The 24,094-nt window shown below is 41.1% G+C and overlaps 1 protein-coding gene across 5 annotated transcripts in view; it reads right to left on the bottom strand.

Annotated features, from left to right (window-relative positions):
* Positions 1–10,017: 10,017 nt before the first annotated feature.
* Positions 10,018–24,094, bottom strand: part of LOC122868706 (plexin-A1-like) — a 192,745-nt gene continuing 178,668 nt past the window's right edge. For 3 of the 5 annotated variants that reach the window (XM_044180937.1, XM_044180956.1, XM_044180947.1), the window contains exons 24-32: positions 21,621–21,767; positions 21,008–21,167; positions 20,526–20,629; positions 20,103–20,211; positions 17,806–17,996; positions 15,363–15,532; positions 14,860–15,072; positions 14,616–14,766; positions 10,018–13,855 (exon numbers count right to left, since the gene is read on the bottom strand). In XM_044180937.1, the coding sequence (XP_044036872.1) occupies positions 13,760–13,855; positions 14,616–14,766; positions 14,860–15,072; positions 15,363–15,532; positions 17,806–17,996; positions 20,103–20,211; positions 20,526–20,629; positions 21,008–21,167; positions 21,621–21,767 (1,341 nt within the window). In that variant the 3' untranslated portion in view covers positions 10,018–13,759. The remainder of the gene's footprint in view (positions 13,856–14,615; positions 14,767–14,859; positions 15,073–15,362; positions 15,533–17,805; positions 17,997–20,102; positions 20,212–20,525; positions 20,630–21,007; positions 21,168–21,620; positions 21,768–24,094) is intronic. The other 2 variants (XM_044180965.1, XM_044180974.1) reach the window with 1 other exon arrangement.

Raw genomic sequence — 24,094 nt, 5'->3', positions numbered from 1 at the left:
ACAGGGATTTGGTTGGAAAAAGCTGATGTCACATATTTCCATACACCAATCAGGATTTAGCAACATTTGGATCAGAATCTGATGACAGCTGGGGTTGTGTGGTTACTGTATTTCCTGTTGAAACAAGACAAGAAGATATATTGTTTTCCTGAAACTTCAAGTGCTCATTTCATGGGATCTTTAAGGAATGACGGATTATATACCTTTCTTAAAGTGGAGATTTTGACTTGTCAAACACAGGTGTAACTAATAACGTTACTGATGGCTGCCTTCCATTCAGGTGTTCTAGTTACAGAGCCCTGGTATTGTGCATGCTGTCTCACATGCATGGCTTACTGACACATTTATATGGAACAGAGCTATCATTAATGTTATTAGTTACACCTGTGCTTTTCCTGCTGTGACACGTCAAAACATCTGTGGTGTGATAGGTGTAGCTAAGGAGCATAACAAAGGCCTGAGGAGCACAGATATACAGAATATATAATAAACTGTGACATTCAGGGCATGATATCAAGCAAGAAAATGATCACTAATTCTGATGATGAAAATGGCTCCTTGTGGAGCCATGTTGCAGGTTGGTCCTCATCTTTGTGCTCCGACAGGCCAGTCATTGATCTGGCTGAGGAACCAGGCTTTGACAAGAGCTCAGGTGGAGGAAACGATGGAAGGCCCAACAGAGATTGAGGAATAGGCTGATAGGACGACTGCCTGATCTTGGCAACACCTCCCTGGACTCTCCTTCCACCTCCTTCCACCTCTCCTTCCTTTTTTCTCCCTTTGCCTTCCTTTTCTTCGCCCCACAGGACTCAGTGGAGCGACAGAGGGAAACAGAGCCCAGCCACCTCCACCTGGTCATTATCAGCTACACACCTGCTGCCTCTTCCCCATTCCTACTTTCCTCTCATGCTTTAACTCTTGCCTGTTTTAGTTCCCTCGTCCTCACTCAAGCATGACTAATGGGGATATCTCATTTTTTTATTTTTGGCAGTGTATTAAATTCAATTCATTTTTATTTATATAGCGCCAATTCATAACAAATGTTATCTCATTGCACTTTTCCTATAGAGCAGGTCTAGACCGTACTTTTTATAAATATTATTTACAGAAACCCAACCAATCCCACCATGAGCAAGCACTTGGCGACAGTGCCCAGAAACCTTGGGCAGAACCAGACTCAATGGTGGGCAGCCGTGTTGGGTTTTGAGAGAGGGAGAGAGAGAGAGAGAGAGAGAGAGAGAGAGAGAGAGAGAGAGAGAGAGAGACAGAGAGAGAGAGAGAGAGCGAGAGAGAGAGAAGGGGGTGGAAGAGAGGGAAGCACAATGCAAATTCCACCTAGAATTTTAAAATAGTAATAATGTAATGGTAGAGGTAATATTAATATTAATAAAGTAATAACAATAGGAATGATAGTCATAGGAATAATAATGACAATAGTAGTAACAAAGCCAATAACAACAACTGTAGTAGCAGTTGTCAAACAGGAACACGGGGGCAGCAGGTGGCCCACAACCAGATCCAGTCTCTGCACCTCCGGAGGCAGAAATACCTGCTGAAAGCGACAGAAGGAGAGAAGAGAGAAACGAGAAAGCACAGAACTATGGGAGAGAGAAGAAGTCGAGTTAGTAACATGAAGTAATGGGATAAAAATGCATACAGATGGAGAGGGAGAGGAGCTCAGTGCATCATGGGAAGTCTCCTGGCAGTCCAGGCCTATAGCAGCATAACTAAGGGATGGTTCGGGACTCACCCAAGCCAGCCCTAACTATAAGCTTTATCAAAGAGGAAAGTCTTAAGCCTACTCTTAAATGTGGAGATGGTGTCTGCCTCCCGAACCCAAACTGGGACCTGATTCCACAGGAGAGGAGCTTGATAACTGAAGGCTCTGGCTCCCGTTCTACTTTTGGAGACTCTAGGAACCACAAGTAACCCTGCATCCTGGGAGTGCAGTGTTCTAGTGGGGTAATATGGTATTATGAGCTCTTTAAGATATGATGGTGCCTGACCATTAAGAGCTTTGTAGGTGAGGAGAAGGATTCTGGATTTTACAGGAAGCCAGTGCAGAGAAGCTAATATTGGAGAAATATGATCACTTTTCCTATTTCTTGTCAGTACACATGCCACAGCATTCTGGATCAACTGGAGAGTCTTAAGGGACTTATTCGGGCAGCCTGATAATAAGGAATTGCAATTGTCCAGTCTAGAAGTAACAAATGCATGGACCAGTTTTTCGGCGTCTGCTGCCTCTTCACCATGCCTACTTTCCTCTCATGCGCTAACTCTTGCCTGTTTTAGGTTGCTAGTCCTCACTCAAGCATGACTAATGAGGATATCTCATTTTTGCTTTTTGGCAGTGTATGCATATGGGAAAATGCATTTTCTATGTATTTTGCATGGTTTGTTTCTACATGGTGACACTGGCTTGACATATCTATAACCCTCCTCTGCTGGAAGACAAAATAGTTTGCCTTTATGTGAAGTGCAAGGTGAAATGCACTAAACCAGTTGTTACCATCACTCTCAACTTGCTCCCAACAATCCTGTGATGACTCCTGTGTGACAGGTTACCATGACTACCTGACATTGAAGGCACTTCTCCATCCATCTGTGCTGTAGCAATTGCTTCCACCTCACCTCGCTCTAACCTTCCCTCTCTTCCTCTCCCTCCCTTCCATCACTTCTTCCCCCCGCAACACAAATGCCATTCTTTTTGAAAGCTCCAGAAAAACTGAACTCAGCCACTAAAGGCAGGAGAGAGGCAGCGACTAGCAACAGGGGCTATAAAAAATTCATAGCCAATGGAAAGCACTGAGAGTCCTACAGTATCTGAACTGTGCACTATAAACTTCTTCTCTCTTTGTTGCCTGGCTCTCCCTTTCTGTGTTGCAGTCATCTTTTTCTATTAATGTTTTCTACTGTATTCCAGGCCTTCTAAACTTTATTGCATATTTGTAAAAACTACTGCTAGAAAATTCAATGTGAAGTCAGTCGCACTGCTGTGAAAGAGGATTTTAGACGTATGTGTGCATGCAACACAGGACTAGAGGACACGATCAGATGAACAGTACTCCACATCAAATTTGACAATATTAACTTATTCTCACACTTGTTTTTGTCAACCAACCTTTATGGGTTTCAGTCAGGCCAACATGTGCAGTCAATCACTGTACTGAAGACGAATGACACAGCAAGATATCTTTTGGCCTTTGGTAGAGAATAGAGTCCTTTTTATGTACTCTCTGCACAAGCTGATGTATGAGATACCAGGGAATACACATTGTAATGTCCCCGCTACAGTACATAAAAGCACATCTGAACATTTGGCAGCCGGGCTGGTTGGGTAGATGAGCAGAAGCAGCAGAATTTTCATATCATGCAGTAATTCAAGCAGCAGTTTGCAATGTAGAGTTAGCAGGAGCCTGGAAGAGAAGCAGTTCAAAGAGACTGCCCCATTCACTAAGAGTGCAGCTAATAGGTAGTTGCAGGGATACTCAGAAGTCTTCGTCTCTTTGTTGAGTTGTTCATCATCTGAAATTAATATCTTTATTTACAGTTGTAAATAAAAGGGTGGGCAAAGTGACCTCCACTTGGAGATCGTTGTAAACCAATTAATTTGGAAACAAAAAAACAAACATGATTCACATTTGAATCATTTGAATTTTGAGGGTTTAAAAAAAAAACAGACAATACCCTCATATGCCATAGACCAGCTTCACACCACAAAAACAGCAATTTTTGTCATAAAGATGCAGGTACAAATATTTTAGCTGGTTTAATCTTTGAGGTCTACTTCCTAGTTATTACAAAATAACTGGCCACTCTAAAGTTAAAGGAATAGTTTGACAGTTGGACAAATATGTTTAATTGTTTTCTTGCAGAGAGTTAGATGAAAATATTGATACCACTTTCATGTCTGTCTGTAAAATATAAAGCTAAATCCAGGAGGTGATTAGCTTAAGTTAGTTTAGAATAAAGACTAGAAGCACAGGGAAACAGTTAGTTAGCTCTGTCCAAACTTTAAAAAAATATGCCTACCAACATCTTACTAATTAAAATGTTGTATCTTGTTTGTTTTGCACACAAACAGAACTGTCACAATAGGCAAGTGTTTTTACAGGGAAGATTGAACAGAGTCATGCTAGCAGTTTCCTACTGCTTCCAGACTTTATGCTAGGCTAAGCTAATTGCCTCCTTAGCTCTAGTTTAATACTGAATGGACAGACATGAGAGTGGTATTTATCTTCACACCTAACTCTCAGCAAAGAAGGGAATACGTGTATTTCATATAAAGTGGAACTATTCCGATAATGCCATAGGTATTAGTGTAGTAGCAAATGTCAAATGTTTACATGACTATAATACACACAATGGACCACAGGGAATCATTATATCCACAGACCAGAGGGCACAGACACCAAGCTGTGGTTTATGAGTGCCAATGTTCACACATTTGGGGTTTGAGGTTTATCATGAAGACAACATCATCCCATGTGGCGTCTACAGTTATGAAACCTAAAGGTCAATTAGAAATATCCTTTGCTGTAGGTAATACAGCATAAAGTGATGCTATAAGATACTTGCAGCAGCAGGTGTAACACAGCCTCCCTGAGCAGCAGTGTCCTCACCAACATAGGCTACATTAATTAATCCTTTCTCTTATCTTCCTGTCACAACCTGGTGAAGAACTGTACTAGCAGTTAAACCTCAATCTCCAGGTAGCCGTCAACTCTGTTATGCATACACACATACACACACACACACACACACACACACACACACACATACACATGCCTCCACCGTGGCCTCATCCCCATGGTTAATTAATTGAGCTAATTAAGGGTGCTTGTGTCAGTTCCATTGCCAGGCAATGTCCGCACCTTATCTCAGTCCAACAATGCAGTTGATCACAAGCTGCTGTGTTTGAGACGTTCCCAAGAAGTGATTAATTAATTCATGAGCGTTGGGTCATTAAGACACACCACGTCCCTCTGACATCAAAATGACAGCGGCGAATGCACGGGAGGATGGCGGTTGTGTGGAGGCGGAGTAAAAGTCGCATGTTCAGAACTACTCTGTTGATCACACATGAAAGGCTGACAGCCAAGATGAATGTGAGGGTTAAAGGGCAAAGCTTAGGCTAAATCTTTGAAGGATTTAGGGAGCATTTGGCATCCTCTGATACGTCTAACCAGCAGTAATCGTTTATCATAAAATGTATTAAAAGTAAATGTTTTTAGCTGATTCACATACGTGTGTCTCTGAATAAGAAACAAAATGTAATATTTTTTCCATTTCATCTGTTCCATTTTGTTATCTTTAAAGAACATGCAATGCAATTTTATCTTTTTTGACTGGTACGCATCGTAGCTAATTACCAAGCAAGGAAATAACAGAGAGAATTATTCTACTTATTGTCTAAAAAACTGCTCTTCAGAGCCATTCAAATAATTGGGGAAAAATAAGCAACTGAAAAATGTGTACATATCTATTTGACTTCTTTGTTGTGCCCCCTCATAGCTTAATGCCACAATAAACCTAAAGAGATTCATTCTTCTCTCTGAGGAAAAGCAGTGGCTTTCAAGTTTGGTTCACTGAAGCTGCAAGACACAGGAAAAAAATTGCAGCCAAAGACACACATTTGAAGATCAAAGAGGGCTGTATTGTGTGTTTGTGTGTGTGTTTGCATGTGTGTGTGTGTGTGTGTGTGTGTATGAGGGAGAAAGACATTGGACTGGAGCCATAATCAACAATTCTAAAGCATTTTATCAGTCTGGTTCGGACCATCAGTTGGTTGAGTCGTGATTAAATTGACTGACAATGTCTTGTGTGGGAAGTCTGACGTTGACCTCACTGACCTCCAGACTGCACACAAACCATTCATGTGTGCACACACAGAACTGATAATAAAATGAATGCATGTGAAAGCATTTCTGCACACACACACACATACATACATACACAAGCATAAAGATGCTGACACACATAGACACAGTTGATCTCTCCATCCTTGAGTGGAGGTGTGAGGGGTGGATGGGCTAATCAGAAAGACTTCTCCGGATGCTGGGGGATGTGACCCATCACCTGGCGGGGAAGACAGGCAAATCAGACACACCACCTCTTCCCATTCACAGCAGGAGGTCTCCTCAGGGAGCTATGTATGTTTGTGTGTGTGTATGTGTGCAACTGGGGAGGAAGGGAAGCTCAAAGGTAAACAAGGTGACACTTGGAAGTCAAGTTCAGGCCATAATCGATTTGAAGCATTTTGGCTCAAAGCGAGAATAGGGGAAATATATCAAATAGGAAAGCAGACTATCAGCTCAGAAACCATCAGTAATGAATAGCTGGGCTGTGGTCAGTAGATTAGGTCCATAAGATACTATAGACAGCCTCTTTAAAAGCTCGGCAACGCTCCATATAGATTGTCAACTCGTGTGTGTTAATCAGACATCAGGAAGCTTTAGGTCATTGGAGCAGGGAATGGATTTTCTCTGGCCTTGACAGGGAGACGCTGTCCGTAATGGTTTCTACCTGTGGAGAAATTAACAAGCCAGTCAGAGCAGACAAACATCAGCTGGCTAACTCTCACTCCACCTCAGACGCAGAGACGTGCTGAAAGCTTCTCTTAAAATGCACTCACTGGCTTGGAGAAATTGCCTTGAATTTGTAAAGGACATTTCAAGTGTTTAATTGAACTGTGAAAAGTTTAAGGATTACTGCAGGGTAATACATTAGGCAATATGGAGCCTGTAGGAGAATGGTGGCATGGCAAAGGAACTTTGCCATTATTTGTACATTGAATTAACTTTGGCTGCAAACTGAGACATTATTTGATGTGCTGTTTTCTAGCTGAAGATGGTAATCTGCTGGTTTCTGCTTTTCATAATACATTTCTAATGGGTCCAAGGCATTATGAAACATGTGTGACAGTTGGTACATGCAAGTCTCTGTTTAACTGTCTGAGACACCACAGGTATAGTAGCAGGAACTGCTTTCTCATTATAATTAGTCTACAACAGGTTATATTCAAAATTACAGTGACCTCAAATATTCCACAAAACAATTAAATTGTTGTTTATTGATTTTTCTACCAGCAACCCTGAGAACAAGTGCTTGATTAGGCAAGAATTTAATAAATTATGATCACTTGCAGCTTTATAGAAATAAACAATTTTGAATAAAGATAGGTTTTATTAAATTGACTGATTGATTGCAATGTTTGGCTTCTAATCACATGGCATCCAATTTGGTGAAGAAAACGCTACAACAGGTTCTGATTTTTTCAAGTCTACCGTAACTATTTATATACCACATGTATGTTCGAATGAGTTAATGGTGGTTGTAATGATTCCTCTTCCCATGTAGTGTACTTTGTGTAGCATGACTACACTGTAAGAAATCCAGTTCAGCTGAAGTTGAGACTTCAGCAGTCTGAGTTAGCCAAATCAAGTGAGTGCTTCTTAAGAGCAAATTACAGTTTCCGTGTCCACACAGCCACAAGGATCCACAAGGGTTGGCATGATGTAAATTTTGTCATCTGCCCATGTCCACAAGTGTCCTCTTCTTTGCTGCAAAAGACACCTTTCATCCATTTCATTAGAAACATTGTTAATATAAAAATATTGATTAGAGCAGCTTTAACTTCATCTATCTGGTTACAAGTCTGTGTGCTTCTGGATTCATAGCAAGGTGGAGGCTCAAACAGCTAACCTAACACAGACTACATCTTTACTAAATATTCACTATGCTGCAGACTTGCCTTGTGGAGCTTTGTATGGTGTGACTGTGTATGTCTATGGTGGGCTGAAGGTTGGCAGCACCTGTACTTAACACCCACTCCTCGCCTTTAGACTCACACACACAGCTTTTTCTGCACAGCATAAGTTAAGAACGGTGACAGTAATCCATCTCGTAGCATCCCCCAACCAGTCATGGCTGTCACCTTTGCCTTGCCAGGAGCAACTGAACCGCTCACCGGATTTAGGGGCCCTAAAGATACCACTGCCACTCATGGTGCCCCGGTTCCGCCATGCTCTTGATGCAACACACATTGACAGATACCAAAAGACTCCTCAGCTAAAATAGAATTCCAATTTCACTGGGTTCAGTGTGTGATAAAACATAGAGCTCTTTTCAATTGTAGCTAAACGAGATTAAAGAGGAAAGGGGGGGGCAAATACAGATCATGGCTTTATTAACTATGGCAACAGAATTTTGCATGCAAGGAGAGGTAGAGGAGGGAGTCAGGGGGGAAGGGGGTGAAGAAACGAGCTTCTTGTGCTTTGCAAGGAATTTATCATAATGTTCGCGCTGCAAGATCATTTGCCTCTTGACAGGATCATTACGAGATTCAGTGCTCCCACAACCATTACGCAATTTCAGCGTTCCTCCTTGGATGGAATTTTAATTGAATTAGCCCGGCTGGTTACACATGGTGCGAACGATAACATTTTCTGTCTATCTGGGCTCATTGAATCCACTGGGGGGGGGGGGTGGGTATTGCTGACGGTTTAAGGCAGGCCATGAAAAAAAAAAGAGACAAGGTGGTTTTGGTTCATTCCAATATGCTTTCTTCTGGTTCTCCCTCTCTCTCTGTTGCTCCAAGCCTTCTTGTTCAGCAACAATACATGCCATAAAAATCACTGGCCTAGCCTATCTGAGCCAGCTATACTGTATTATACACTCAGAGCCACTCTTCCATATAAGTGCCCAAGTAAGCTGAGGGCAGTACAAGCATGATGTATGGTTAGGGGGTAAATGTGTTAGTATTAACACCTCCAGAGAACAAACCTCCAGCAGCCACTCGAGTATATTCCCATAAGAATGATTAATGATGCTGGTCGTGTTATGAAAGGCAGGGAGATGGAAAAGGGAAGCTATCAATGCTGCAGGCTGACAAGAAGGTTTCTCTTGACTGTGAACATTTTGAACCTTAATTATATGATACTGAATGACACAGCCCATTAATAGGCTAATATGGGCTGGGTATCAATGGACACATTTCAATACTAGTGCAGATAGTATATAAGTTTTGTTTTAGGGTCATAAACAATTTTCAAATGTTAAATGTCGATACAAAGGCAGCCATAAAAGAGCTTTGCCACGATAAAATACAAAACATTGGCAAAATTCTTATTTTAGTCTGAAGTACTGTCTGAACAAGCATTCACTTCCAGCTTTCGGTACTTGACAATTTTCGATACTTGGTGCTATTTCGCATATATTCAGGTTCCATACCCCGCAATAGCTAAACCCAGTTTTGAATTAAATTTAAACAAAAACAACAAACAGAAAATTCAATCATCCCTGTTAAATGTTTCACTACAGAGCAACATGCGTCACAATCCTGCAGGATTAAGGTGCTATTATACCTGCATTACAAACAGCGAAATTTTGCTACAAAATCAATTAATTTCAATGGACTTGTCCCAATCAGTGGATTCGCTCGTGGGGGTGATGCAAAAGCTCAACTTTAGTGAGCCTTGACCCACAATTTGATGCAAATTGACAAACAGCAAACTGTCTTGACAGTGCTGACCTTTAATGGAATGGAGAGCCGGTAAGTCCAAATTGGAGGAATCTATTGTAGCTTATTAGCTGTGTTGCACCATTCACTTTAATTTAAACCTATTCTGTTAAGGTATAAATTGTGCCACACAAAAGAAGCTTAGTTTCCAGACAGTTATGAGACAGGATTCAATGGTATAAATACATACTTTGAATAACTGTGTGAATTTATTGTCCTGAGGGCGCCTGAGCTAACAGTTAGCGAACTTGATTGCGCTGAGAGCCCCGTCTTCAGTAACTCTTTATCAAATCGAGTTATGTACAGTCCTAAAAACAAAAAGCCAGGGAGGGAGCAAATGGTAAAGTTCAGTACAGAGTAAATAGAAAGAAGCTCAGAGAGCTATTGTTATACCATTATGGAACCACATAGTAACAAACCTGTATGACTACTACTTCCTCCATCCATCTATAAAAACTGCATAAGTCATTAAATAAAAATTCCAGGGCACATTGTATTTAGCAAAAAATGTTTAATCTCTCCTTGATGTGTGTTTATTTACAAGTAGTAAATCTGCAAAATAGGAAATAACAGAATATTTACACAATGAATGTTAACCTGCAAACTTGTGACAGTCGCTTCAAGTCTGAAACTGTGTATTTGAGTTAATCTAGTATTAAAATTCCTTTGCCAGCTCTGTCTGAAATTCATTTGATTTGTGTTTCCTTGGATTCTATGTAACTTCCATTTAAAAAAAAAGAAAGAACAACTACTGAATTTTCCAGAATCGGAAGAAAGCAGGAAAAAATGAAATGAAAATAGAATGGTGCCAGGACTTGTATTTGATTCAACTACTTTTTTTTTGGAAAGGCAAAAGCGTGACTAAGCATGTCTAAAGAGCTGAGAATTAAACATGAGATACATGACTATGTGCTGAATGTGCTCACACTGAAGGCAGTGCAGTAAACTTCACTTGTTAATTTGTTCTGATTTGACAGAAAAACCCATAAAACCCAGCAACTCTGTCAAACTACAATCAGCATGTTGTTCTTGTCAGCAGCTGATGCTTGCTTCCTCCTGATGACACCAAACACTCTAAAAGACATGCTGTATACAACCTCAATAACAATAAATACAAGTCAATTATCACACCAAACCAATAGTGGCTGGGAAGGTTCTCTAAAGATGCGTCCGGACTTGCAAAGCAGGTCAATCTAAAAGGCAAGTAGCCATGCAAACGATAAACAAACTCCCGCAGCAGTCATTTAATCAACCAAATTACAACTAGAATATGACACAAATGGAGCATGAACCTGAGAATGAATTGAGAATGTTTTAAGTGTCTTGTAGCCTGACAGATCACCAAATGGGCACTGTAGCCTCAGTTGTTTTTTGTCTGTGTGCTTTTGCAGGAAGCGAGTGGATTTGTCTCCACTGTACATTGTACTCATACTGATCATTCAAAGGACTGCTGTTAACAGCACAGCTGAGCTCGGGCCACAGCAGTCATCTATTTCCTTGCCATGAGATCTACAGTACGAGCACCAAAATGTACCAATGCAGCAAAAACTTGGCTGCATACTGAAGGAAAAAAAACATGTTTATAATGTTTGTAAAGTGGACTAAGCATATTTTTGTGGAGGTTTTGTAGTACTCTCTTTAATTTAGACGATTCTAACAGAGATTATTCAATGTGTGTAGCCAACATAGTCAGCTGAAAAGGAGAAATCTCTATCCTAACATGGGCAGCGTGGTCCCTCAAGACAGTTTCCTCTGTACCTGCCAAAAAAACAATCAAGTCCCGACAGGTATCTAGTTGAACTAGGCTCATATGTATACAGCTGTAGAAAGCAATGTCACATCTCAGACATGTAAACAAAATGGTGGGTTGACATTAATTTGGGAGGTGTGCTCACTATTCTTGATGTGACAGAAGATTGTTTTTGTTTTTTTAAGGAACCTGGCATATGGACAGCGACAGCATTTATGATCAGCATAAAATGACAGCCCTAATGTTTGATAGAAAAACAAGGTACAAGAGTTAAAGCAGCAAGTCACATTTTCATCACAAAGACACAGATGCTCATCTGATGCAACAATTTCATTTTGATCCTTGAGATCAGGAAAATAAACCTTGAGTTCGGTCAAGTACTTCAACTTCAGGCAAACCGAAGAGAAATTTGTCTTCTGTGTACCGTAAATGTACAATTTACATCTTGAAAAAAAGGACAAAAACCAAAAACCAAAAAAAGAACCTGATTACAAAAAAATGGCAAACAGCTTTTGTTCATCATGAAAAAGTATACAATTTACAAATGAAAACATCAACAAAAACATTATACAGACCACAGTTTGGTTTTTCGGCAAGCAGAAAAAAATAAAATAAAAATCACAAAACATTATTTCTCACCACAAAGTCAAAAACCTTGACTTCAAGACTTAAAAAAAGAAAGAAAAAAAAGAAAAGAGAAACAAAGAAATCCTCTTAAGAGAGCAGTAATAAAAAAAGCTTAAGCCACACATGGCAATAGGCTAGTTTTGAAACAAGAGCTGCAGGCTAAGAGGAGGATTACTCAGCCTTGTGTAGCTAATGAACAGGTGTCTCACCTCTGTATCTTTCTATACCCCCCCATGGATAAAAAGCTAAACCCCCCCATCTCAAATAGGTTAGAGGTGGAGAGAAACACTCAGTATATCTTTTCCTTGCCCCTCTAATTTGAGTATTAACATTGAGAAAATGAAAAGTTGCTTTAGGCTGAAAACAGCTTTTCCCACTTTGTTTCACCACTGAGGGGTTTCGGCTAAGCTCTATCTGACCTCATTGTCACTCCTGTAAAGACGTAAACAGTGTCTGAGAGCACCAAGACTTTGGCTTTGCTCTAACAGGACCGTGTCAGAAAATTAATGACCCTTCAAGGGATGGATAACACAAACTCAGGACCCGTGGAATCCTAACGGTTAGATATGGTGGCTATGTGGTATCGGGGCAAACAGGAATATTACAGGTAGTGCAATGGAGCTACTTCATTGTTCAGTCACTATACCATGATCCACTGAAGTGCCACTTCTTGACCCTTGAAAACCAGAACCAGTGGTGGCGGCGGATACTAACGTGACCATGATAAAGCAACAATCCTGTGAGTATATATTTGGTTTTCTAAAACCAAAAGATTGCACTGATTGAATTAGAAACAACAGCAACTTTGTGTTATCACCATGACACCATGAACTGTCCTAACTCAAGGAGGCGGACAACTTTGTGTCGCACCACTTCCCGCCATTTTCAACAAAGATTTTATGATGCGTCATTGCTCAAACGATTCTTTTCAGTCACTAGGCATGTTCATATTTAAAATCATATGGTAGCACATTCCATCTAACAAAATGTCTTTGCACTAAACAACATTCAAAGAAAACATGGCACAGTACGACTTTTTTGTTTCTTTTTCGTAGTTTTTTTTTTTGTCTACGTTGTTTTTTCTTTTGTACTTGAAATATCAAATCATGTTTTATTGTTGTATTTTTTATTGTGTTTGTTGGTTTTAAATGAAAAGGATAAACGGAAATGTTTTCTCCCTAATCTTTCTTTAAAAACGTAGCTGTATTTATATATAATATCTATATCGTTTTCCTTTGTAACGTTTCTGTAAATTGTGCAAATTCAGCAGTAATACAAGTGGCGAGAGATCAGAGAGTGGGCAGTTGATTACATTTATACGAAAAAAAAAAAACATCCTTTAAAACTGTGACACCCGTTGGAGTCACATAACTTGGAGAGCCTCTCTCCATTGGCTCATCACAGATTGGTCCATCCTGCTAATGATGCCATATATGGAGTTCCTTTCCAGGCTTCCATTGTTTCTTTCCTGACCATCGCTTCATCACAACAAAACTTCTGAAATCAAAATCAAGCAAACAACAAACACCGACATCCACAATAATCAAATGCTGTCAGTTGACATGTTTCTCCATGTATGCATGTGTGAAAATGTCCCAGTCTCTCACACAGACACCAGCCCACACACCGTATGGGGCTGCAGACAAACACACACATACACATGTAAGCGTACACAGGCCCGCCCATCTCTGCCGAACCCCCCCCATTTTGCAGTATACTGCTTCAGTCCTTTTGCAGTTCGTCTGTCGTATTGTTGGGGGTTGGAGTTTTGTTTGTTGTCTGGGTGAGAGGAGCGAGGGAGAGAGACAGATGGAGAGGAGGAGTGAAGAGAAGGAGAAGATGGAGGTGCTGGATGGTCCTCAGCTGGTCAGGGCCATTGTGTCGATGACCTGCTCCAGCTTGCTCCTCAGTCTCTGTCTCCTCGCCTGCTCGTCCCGCTCCAACGCCGACAAGATCTGAAGATAGAAAGGTGAGTCAATGTTACAATGTGCTAGCTTTCTAGCTAGTCAAAAAAACATTGAGAGGGGTGGAATTACCTGCAGCCTACAACAACAGTCAACAAAATTCAGCATAATGTACATTTCCACAGCACTAATTCCATCAGTGCAACAACACTGTCACAGTCATGTTATACTCACCACTCTGCTGCTCTGATTTCTATTTTTTTAACTGTGTCATCCACCTATCAATTCCAGTTTTTCTACATTTTCGTTTTCCCGACCGATGTTAAGCTGCCAATGAAACGCAATACTTTCTGAAGATCTTTCACATTAAAAGCCAACTGATAACAGGCAGGCTGATGAGAAAAATCTGCTGGACAGCAGAGTGGTATGACATGGCTGTTGTTGTACAGATGGAATTAGTGTTGTAGAGATGTACATAATACTGAATATATCAACACAAACATGCAGAAAGTTTTGAGTTTGAATTAACTGGGAAGCAGGGGAAATTAGGAATAAAAGCCTGTCTCTAATATAAACAAAGGTATGGTTCTGTCTGCCCCTGAGCCCTGCGGCCTGATCATGTTAACACTTAACTGAAATCAGTCTTTTTGCAATAAGCCAGGCTTTTCTGAGCCTCTTTTCTCGAATAACCTCCAGGATCGAGAAACACTCAACGCACTAACAAACCCTCATATAACAAGAATAACACCTGTCCAAAATATGTAGGTAAGATGTAACTGTCATACATGCTGAGTGTCCTTAGGAATCTTACCTCATCCTTGTACTTGACAATGTAGGAGTAGATCTCGTGTAGGGCTGACATGCTATTGAACTGGTTGGCGTGCAGGCGTGACTGCTCAGCCAGGTAGGCACTCATGTCCTGGTCACTGATGGCCGGCATCCTGGAGATGTCAGAGTAGTACCTGGCGGAAAAAAAAACAAACACATTTTCGATCTTGACACATTTTATTCAAAACAGCTTTAAGACAAAACAAATGTAACATATGTTGCCGTACCTCTCTACCCAGTTCTTATAGTTGGGGATGTCTTTAGCATACAGCAGCTTGTTGGAAGGCGAGTCCTTTCCTAGTTTATGCTCCGATGTTGAACAGGAGTCCATGAAGGTCTGAGCCACCACAGACAAGCAGGCGTCTGTAATGCTGTTCTTATGGATGTCAAAGACAAACTGGGGGTTCTTGATCACGTTCACCCAGAACCGCAGGGGAAGACTGGAAGGATTGAGAGGATAGAGGAAGAGTTGCAAAGTTAGAAGGACAAGCTATTAAGGTGCAAAGAGCATTGCAATGAATGAAGCTGCATGCACACTGTGTGAGTGATAAAAATAGAAATAAGAACACTGTACATTCTGCCGCACTACCACTGTAAAGTGTTGCATATTTGCTGGCTTGCAGTCAAAAAAAATTTCATACTACAGCAAGTTTTTTTTTTACAACACTAATGAGACACAAACCAAATACTCCCAATGATGCCCTTTCACAGCGTGCACACACAAACTCACCAGTTGCTCTTCCAAGTGTGCCGTACATCAGAGTCCGATATGGAGTGTTTGTCTGCCTGCTCGTCCAAGAAGTCAAACATGTACTTGATGGCGAGAGGCAGGGCACTTCCTCGGTGTGCTGTGCTGAAGATGGTCTCGAACAGGTCATCCACGAACTTCTGGAGTGTACCCTGAGCAGGAAAACCAACACTGGCTTAGTTTGTTTGCAAAAACCATTTGAAATGTCCTTGTGTGTGCTTAGAGAAGATGGATTATGATTTAATATCTCTTTTATGTTCCAATTCTATGCTGTGCTGAACCTTCTTACAACGAACAAGCCCACAATCTGTGTATTCTGGCGTAAGTGTTAGAGAAAAGGTACAGAATAAGTCTTCTGTACATTTACATAACTAATAGGAATGTAGAGATACAGAATGTAGTTAAGTAGTGACACCATTAAACAACAGCTTCGGCTTGCATATTCCTCTTTGCTGGTGATGGTCTGGCTGTAGGTGATGGCTGTCAGTAGCAGGTGTTTGAGAATGACAGTGCTTTGCTTTTAGTACTCCAACTTTCTGAGAGTTTGTGTTGGTGCTGAGTGCTCAGTGTTCTTTACAGTATTTAGGATGGGGCCCAATGAGAGTTCAGCCTAAGGCTGTTCTGCAATGTTTTTTACCACATCACACAACTCCGGAGATTCTGAATCCTCACAAATTCCTCTGAAGTTGAAACGATTTGATATTTCCCACAAGCGTTCAGCGCGTTCGTTTCCATCTTCAAGCATCCAGGCCACCTTTTACAAAACCTTATTTAAACCAGCCAGAAGTTGAATCTGCAGTTTTGTTTTTGTTCACACATCCACAAATCAGCTTTCTAAACACACAAAGCTTTGGGGCTGTAATAAATAAGAACAAATTGCAGAGCTCCAAGTTCCCTATTGTCTTCCTCTGGCTTGCATTTCCCAATCGAGGTAGCACTGATGCCGCTAACCTTGCACTTTCCTACCTGGAGCTCGAACAATGGAAATCTAGAGCTAATGAGTGAAACATCGGGGGAGAGGAAGTACCAGAGTGAGCTGAATCACCAGGATAGTTAGTACTTGCAAATGAGAACAAAAGCCTGACACTGTTAGTAGACTGTATAGGCAGCTGACGTGCGTTTGTGTTCATAAACTATTTGTTAATGTGTGTTATTATTTGCATGTGTGCAAGCAGATTTGGGACAAAACAGCTGGGGTCCTTGTGTATTCTGTGTGTAAGGTGTGACAGAATGATGTAAAGAGAGAGCTGTCAACATAGTGGGGACACAAGCGCACTATGTAAAATGTATAAATATGTGAATTAGGCTTTTCTTGGAGCTAATAAACATGTATAATGACGAGTATGGAAGATTTTGTGCTTCTGAGCACTAAGTGAATGAAATCCTGAAATAATGACTGCATGTGTGGTTCAGAATAAAGAAATGATCTTGTTCTAGAAGAAATGTGAAACCAAATGGGTGCATTTCAAGCTTAGTTTGACAGATGGAAGTTTCGTATGCTTTCTTGAGCTGGTGTTAAAGTGCAGTTTTTAGAAAATAAGGCAAAAACAAACCAACAATAAGTTTCTGTGCACATTTTGGATTATCACAAGGATTAACAACCACATAGGCCCATTAATCCTAATGTGATTTTTCATGCTATTTTAATCTCATTCTTATTCATTTAATTAAAATATTAATATAAGCAAATTTGAGATACGTACTGCTGCAACTTTTGTGTGTTATGTGTGCATTAGACCATAGACAAGAACACCTTTTTGCAACCTTCCAGTTGCAAAACATTCACAAACCTCTCTTAATTGCTCTTGAAACAGCTCTGGTAAAGATGCCAACATTGTACAAACTTCAACAGTCCCAGAAGCTAAAATAGTCCTAGTGTTGCAACTGCTGTTTCACAAAACATTCTAACAGTGATGGGAACTCAGTCACACTCTGCTTAATGGTGGTTAACAACTTAGTCAGGGATGAAATACACATTGGCTGCTGTTTCTCCAGGAAATCAACACAAACACAGAGCCCGACTTCAAATAACTCAGATCATCATCTGAAGACACATGCTGCATAAAAACCTGAGCACAGGTTCCACAGTGTGGTGTGGAGGAATTTGGTGAGTAATGATCGCAGCGTTAAGGCCTGGGCCTAAAAGCCCTGAGGCCACAAACAGAGGGCCCAGTAACATCAACCAAACAACTCAATAGTCAAAGGTCAACCTCCTAATTAAGATACACGCACTCAATCCTGTGCATATGTGTGTCTTTGTGCAAAAGGTTATGAAAAATGTTAATGAGCTTTGAGACCACCGTCAAATAAAGGTCAGGGGTAGGGGCTGCTGGTGGAAGTATCTACATGACAGGGATGTGGTGGAGTGGGCTTTATGGCTAAAGGTGTTTAAGTGTGTGTGTGTAAATCTACAGCTTCTCGATACCTTGGTGGCCAGCAGTCTGGTCAGGTAGATCTCAGAGACCATCTTGCTCCCTCTGTCCCCTTCCCTCTGGTCTGAGTGGTCGTGGTTCTTGACCAGGTGCCACAGTTTGGTGCCGCTCTCGAGGTCGGGGGTGATCATGGGTGTTCGGGAGCGCAAGCTGTCTGGACTGCTGGCTGTCCTCAGCATGCTCTCTGGAAGGAGAGAGAGAGTTGAGTGAATGGGCCAAACAAATAACAGAACAGAAAGAACAGGCACAAATGTGGAGTTGATCATGTGTTTTTTTAATATTAATTTGGAAGTTTTTAATTTAAGCATCAGGGATAAGGAGGTAAATAGGGAAGGAGGAGGTTCGAAGATCAAGGTTGTGTGCAGAACTGCTACTCTGAAGCTTTTTGTAATATAGTGATGTATATGAGTGTTTTTTGAGTATGCGAAACAGATTTATCTTTGACACAAGTCGCATTTTAGAGGAGTCTTACAATAAAGTGCAATCTAATCTAACCTACAGAAATCTCAGCAAGACTAATAGTCAGTGTCTTGCACTAGGTCACTTCAGCAGGCCCAAGGCTTGCTGTGGGTTTGAACTCTGGTTGAGAAGGCAAGGGTATTATTAGAGAAATATAAACTGGTTACATATATCAAGCAGCCCATAACTTGGGGCCAGTCTGTAGTTTTAATTCATTTTGTCTTAATCACCATTTCACAGGGAACTGTCTATAAATTAAGATACCTAGGTATAAAAACACATGAATAAGAAATCTGAGGCAGCTACAGAGAGCAACATCTTCTGTGTGAAGTTAAAAGCATTTCTGAAAGGTGACAGCTTCTTCTACTTGCATGTCACTCTTTCATTCCAGAATAAATTTGTCTGTCACTCTCTTTCCTGCTCCCTCCTTTTGTTGGACAGTGATCCCCTATTTTGTGACACGGAGCATTACGCTTTCAGTTTGAATGCTTGTCACTTCTGTGACAAAGCAGGGAAGGATTGAGAGGTTCAAAATGTCAGGAGAGAATGTGGACCAGGGAAGTACAGAGTAAGTGTGATGGGGGTGTTAGTGAGTATTTATGTGTATGTCATGGTGGCAGAGCTCACGAACAGAATTACTGTACACCAGAGAGGGATTTAGAAAATAGAAATGAGGGATCAAAAAAAGTGATAGTGAGAAACAGAGGTCCACTTCACACCTAGCATTAACATGTGCCTGACGGTATCTGGATTGTGTATAGACATGTATTTGGCATAAAAATGCATTTCCATCAGACATATTCCAAAAAGTCAGGTTAATGTTCCCAAAATGCATGCTGTCAGTTGCTTTTATTTAAAACTTTAAGCAAATACATTTTCTCGCCAGTTCGGGATCCTGACAATCCAGTTGTGACAACTGCATTGGACCTCACAGCTACAGCTGTATATATGGTATCAAGAAGCACTGGCTAAATCCCATGCTGGAGGTTAAAGGATCACGAAAAATGCAACAGGCTCCTGCACTTCACACATCCATTTTCACAGCAGTTTGGCCCTGCTCACATACAGGGTGTAAACAGTGCAGAGTTGCCTTGTTAATCTCCTGCTACAAAGTGTGCTATACAGTGCAGTTTTTTTTTTTTTTTTACCTACTTGACACATATTTGTGTGATTTCTTGATTGGATGCACTAATGAAACCATGTTCATATTTACAAGGCAAAATGTGCCTGACCTTTTTCAATGTGATTCTTCAATTAGTCTAGGATTAATCTACATGTGGATTTCATGTATTTTTGCGAGGTATAAAGGGGATCAGACAGACAGAAATTGAGAGAGAAGTAAGCAGCAATAAAATGTCCAGCGACAGCCAGCAAGCTACTAGGCACTGACGTAAAACCAGTCACTCTACTTGATGTCAAACTGTGCTGCTGACAGCTGTTATGCATGTCATCCTCTGTGGGATGTATGATGGGAATTGACAAACAGTTTTTTGCTGAATAGTTGCCTTGATAAGAAAAATTTCAATACTGTGCTACTGATTGTGTAAATATTTGATTCTTTCAATAAATGTACATTCCAAGTTATTCTATTTTAACATTAGTTCAAGTGACCACAGTGTATACGTTTATATTGTCTATGTATAATGGACAGTTCAATGGTGTGTTTGTTGATTCTTCTTGTTAGCAGCATAATATTTTAACATAAAAGTCAGAATTCATCTGAATCCAATATAGGCATTTTGCTTTTACCGGTATCTGGTTTGGAAATGCATTTGCATATACATACACTTGTGCGCACAGACAAAACACACATAAACACACACACACACACCTTCTCTCGTACCGTATCTGCTGAGGGACTTGGTGAATGTGGAGGAGTTGGAGATGTTGTAGGCTGAGTTCTGTTTAGGCACCAGGGCAATCACTGAGCCATCTGTCACCTGAAACAGGATTTCCAAGATCAGTTATCACGGCACAAAATGTCCAGCAGCAAGATTATACTCCAACCACACAAACTTTGTGTGAAAAGTGGCATTTAAAAAGAAATATGTATAACTTAACTGCAACAAAACACAATGTGAATAAATATGACAACTGCTACATTGCTGAAATATACCCAAAACAATGACAACCACTACTGTGCTTGAATGGATTAGAAAGCAACAACAATTTGTAACCAAATCAATGAAGAGTTCTTGTTCCAACAAGACAACGGGCATCTTGGAATTTATGTTGTGCTTGAGCAGCAGGTTACCTGGTAGTGAGCCAGGGTGTTGAGTCTCTTCCAGTCGTTGTCTATCTTAGTGGTTACATCCTCGTCCTGAAGGATGATGCGAGCCATCCTACCCTGCCGCCATTCTGTCACACACAAACACACACACAAAGGAAATACAGGTAAGGTTGTGTATATAAAGAGAGAAATGGGCCGTGGATTGCATAGATACACTCACCAATATCTCCCTCCTCCAAACAAAAAGTCAAGTTGACTTAGTAAGGATGCAGACGGCAAAGTTTTTGACTGAATAAATTAAAATGGTTATAGCACATAATTCTAGTGACTTTTGGTCCCTGACTTGAAATTATTTTTATACAGAATCACTTCTTCTGTCTGAAGGGCACCCTGCTGCATCAGAGAGCCCTTGAAACGATTCCCTCTTTACCCCCTTTAGTAGTGCACCTGTGCTCGGAGTGTATACTTGGTGTGTTTGTGTGTGTGGCATTTCTCCCTCTCCTTACCCAGGTCCATATCTGAGGCCTTTGGTCTCTGGGAGTACGGTGTGCCCTTGTACACAGCATCCAGCAGCTTCTCCTTCACCTGCGTCACTGTGTCACAGTTCAGGCTCTTCACCGTCACCTCCGGAGCGTTCTCATTCTCTGGGTTCACACAGTGCAGCGTCTACAGAGGCAGAGGACAGAGGGCAAAGGGCACAGGTCACATTAAGACCAGGAAGTCAGCACAGACTGGGAGCCTGCGATGATTTTTGACCTGCAAACCAACACTTCATACTGCAGTTTAGCATCACTATTCAGCTGCGGAACAGTGCTATATGTAGCTCTTTATAAACTATTAAATAAATTTAATCAGAATTAGAGGTCCTATTTGTTTCCACCTATTTGATGGTTACGTCATAAAAGCTCAAGGTACATTTTGTGGAGTCGTAGATTGCAAATGTTGCCAACTGCTGCAAAATGTCCCTGATTTAGCAAGTAAAGCTTTCCAAGAATACTTGGCACATATTAAATGCAATGTACTGTATCAACTGTATGTGTGCATCTGATTTACACTATCCTCTATACCAAATGTGTGGTCCAACTGTCTGTGTCCACTAGTATGTGTATGCGTACTTACCAAAGTCTTGTAGTCAATCTGCTGCCTAATGAGTTTGTCCTCGCTGAGGGAGTAGCGGGCCTCTCCGGTGATCGAGTCTATTGGTCCCTTTTCCATTTGCTGCTTCATGGCACAGTACAGCATGAAGAGAGGCTCACCAGCACACTCCTGGAAACAGGGAAAGAATGCGGTAGAAGGAAGTAGGAAGAGAGAGACGGGTAGAAGTGAAAGGCAAGAGGAGGATAGATGAAAAGACAAGTACAAGGAGAGAAAGACATTGTTAAAATGCAAACTACGAATGCAACTGGGCAAAAACTTTACCTAAAAAAGTACACAGCAGCAGAAAGTGCATAGCTTTGCTGAGCAACTCTCCAATTATATTTCTAATCTTCTTTAAGCCAACCACAGGCAGAGCAGTAAAGGACGAGGCCATGGCCTGTGTTGGCTAACAGTGCGCTGAAAACTGACAGAAAACAACACACACACCATTTTTCTCTCACACACACTCCAGCCTCTCCCCTGTGTCTCTTCTCACCCCTTTTAAATCTCTGTTTGTGTGTGTGTGTGTGTGTGTGTGTGTGTGTGTGTGTGTGTGTGTGTGTGTGAGAGTGAGTGAGCAAGAAGGAGAGGAGAGTTTGAGTGAGTGGCAATTGATGGAGGAGTTAATAGAAGGTTAACGACTGAGGGGTGAAAAACGCTTGGAGAAGCACTTTGGTGTGTGAGACGTGTCAACCAGGCAACGAGCACTGGGATGTTGGGCCCCTGTCTCCCTTTCCCTCGCTCTCTCTCTTTTTCCACCTCTTTTTCACTCACTCGTTCTGCTGGCGTGCCATCCAAGCACTGCCTGCTTGTACAACTTCTCGGTTTCCCTTTAAAGAATAATTCCGGTTATTACAACTGGGTCCTATTTTCGTAGTTTTGGCTATTTTCCCTATTTGCAATAATCACACAGAGGACTGCAGAAACATCGCTCACTGACAATTTGTCAGTCGGAGTCAAAAAAGTCGGAGTAAAACATATTTCTGCTAAACAAATTATTTTTAGTAAGGTTCAATCAAGGTCTGCTTAGTAGCTATTTCTGGAGTTTTCAACAGCAACAGATGATCCCCCACCCCTTCACTTTTCTCTAATGCTTTTTATTGTAAAGTACTGGACAATTTCACATCTTCAATTTAAATGGAAGTCTGAAAAGGGAACATCACTTCTTGGTTAAACTGCTCGCAAATCAGAGACGTGCAACCTGTGACAAGGGGTCACAACAACACATTGCATCATTTTAAAGGGTCAAAGGTCAAAAAAGGTTGGGGTCCACTGTGTTGTTTGTTGTGGCGATATCGTTGGGTTCTCAGATCTCATCAGTTACTTTGATGAGTACAACATAAAGGAAATAATGGCCAAAACTGTGAAAAAAGGACCCAAGCTGTAGTAAAGTAAGGTTGCACATTACTCACATCACAATACATTTCTAAAAGTTCTTGGTTTTATAATCTTACTCAAATTCATGCTGTATAACCAATGATTCCCATTTTCTAACTGTCCTGTAAAGCTTTGAAATGCAACTTTGTGCCTTGAGGCAGAGGAAGCGTATTGCAAGTCCTGCCCTGCGCCCTTCAGCTGGGCATGTTCATGCATCAACAAGACATGTCAGTCATCTTAGTGAGCTGTCAGATGAACTCTGTGGGATAATCTAACACTGCCTGCTGCCTATGGCGAAAACACAGCAAACCGGCTGACGTCCTCTTTGTCTAACAGCATACAAACCAGCTCTGTGCTGCATCTCAGCCCTTCTGTCTCCTTCAGACAGCACCAGTGTGGAAAAGCAATACTGATGCTCCATGTTTATGAGAGCGTCATGTCTGATGTACATTTAGATCTGCTGTACTGTTTCTGACTTCAGTGTCCAGTTGCCACTATTATAATATATCCATTCTTTTAAAAAATAATTTTTATACTATAACAATAACATTTTCATACAGCATCCTAAAACAGTCAGCTGCAATTTTATCCAAAGCAACACACAGCACTTCTGGTGCAGAAATAGAGTAACCATGTGCTCCCCACTCTCTCTAACAAGCCAGTGCACAGGAGGACAAGTGAACCCTTAGAATAGGGTAATGGATAAAAGGATTTTTTCTTACTCCTGTTCCCTTTGGTAGGTAAAAGCTTCATCTATTTTCTCCCTTTGAACAACTACTTGACCTTTACCCATCTCTATTCACACCTGGCTGAACCTTGAAATTGTTCCAGGCCTTTCTTTTAAGTGACCCCTAAAAACTCAGGAGAGAGAGAGGCGCTGAATTGCAGAGGTTAGATAAAAGCTAGGTTGGTAACCTTGCTGCTAGCTACAGCAAGTCTTTGCTTCAGTATTAATTTTTCCCAATCCCTCTATTTCCCACTCTCACTTTCCCTTGCACTCTTTGTTCCGTTTTTCATTTTAAAACTTTTTTCACATCTCCAACACTTCCTCTCATCCATCCAAAACTGCTTCTGACCAT

Source organism: Siniperca chuatsi, linkage group LG2, assembly GCF_020085105.1.
Source record: "Siniperca chuatsi isolate FFG_IHB_CAS linkage group LG2, ASM2008510v1, whole genome shotgun sequence".
Lineage (NCBI taxonomy): Eukaryota > Metazoa > Chordata > Actinopteri > Centrarchiformes > Sinipercidae > Siniperca > Siniperca chuatsi.
The sequence above is the reverse complement of the archived record's forward strand: the minus strand, read 5'-3'. Positions and strand labels throughout refer to the sequence as shown.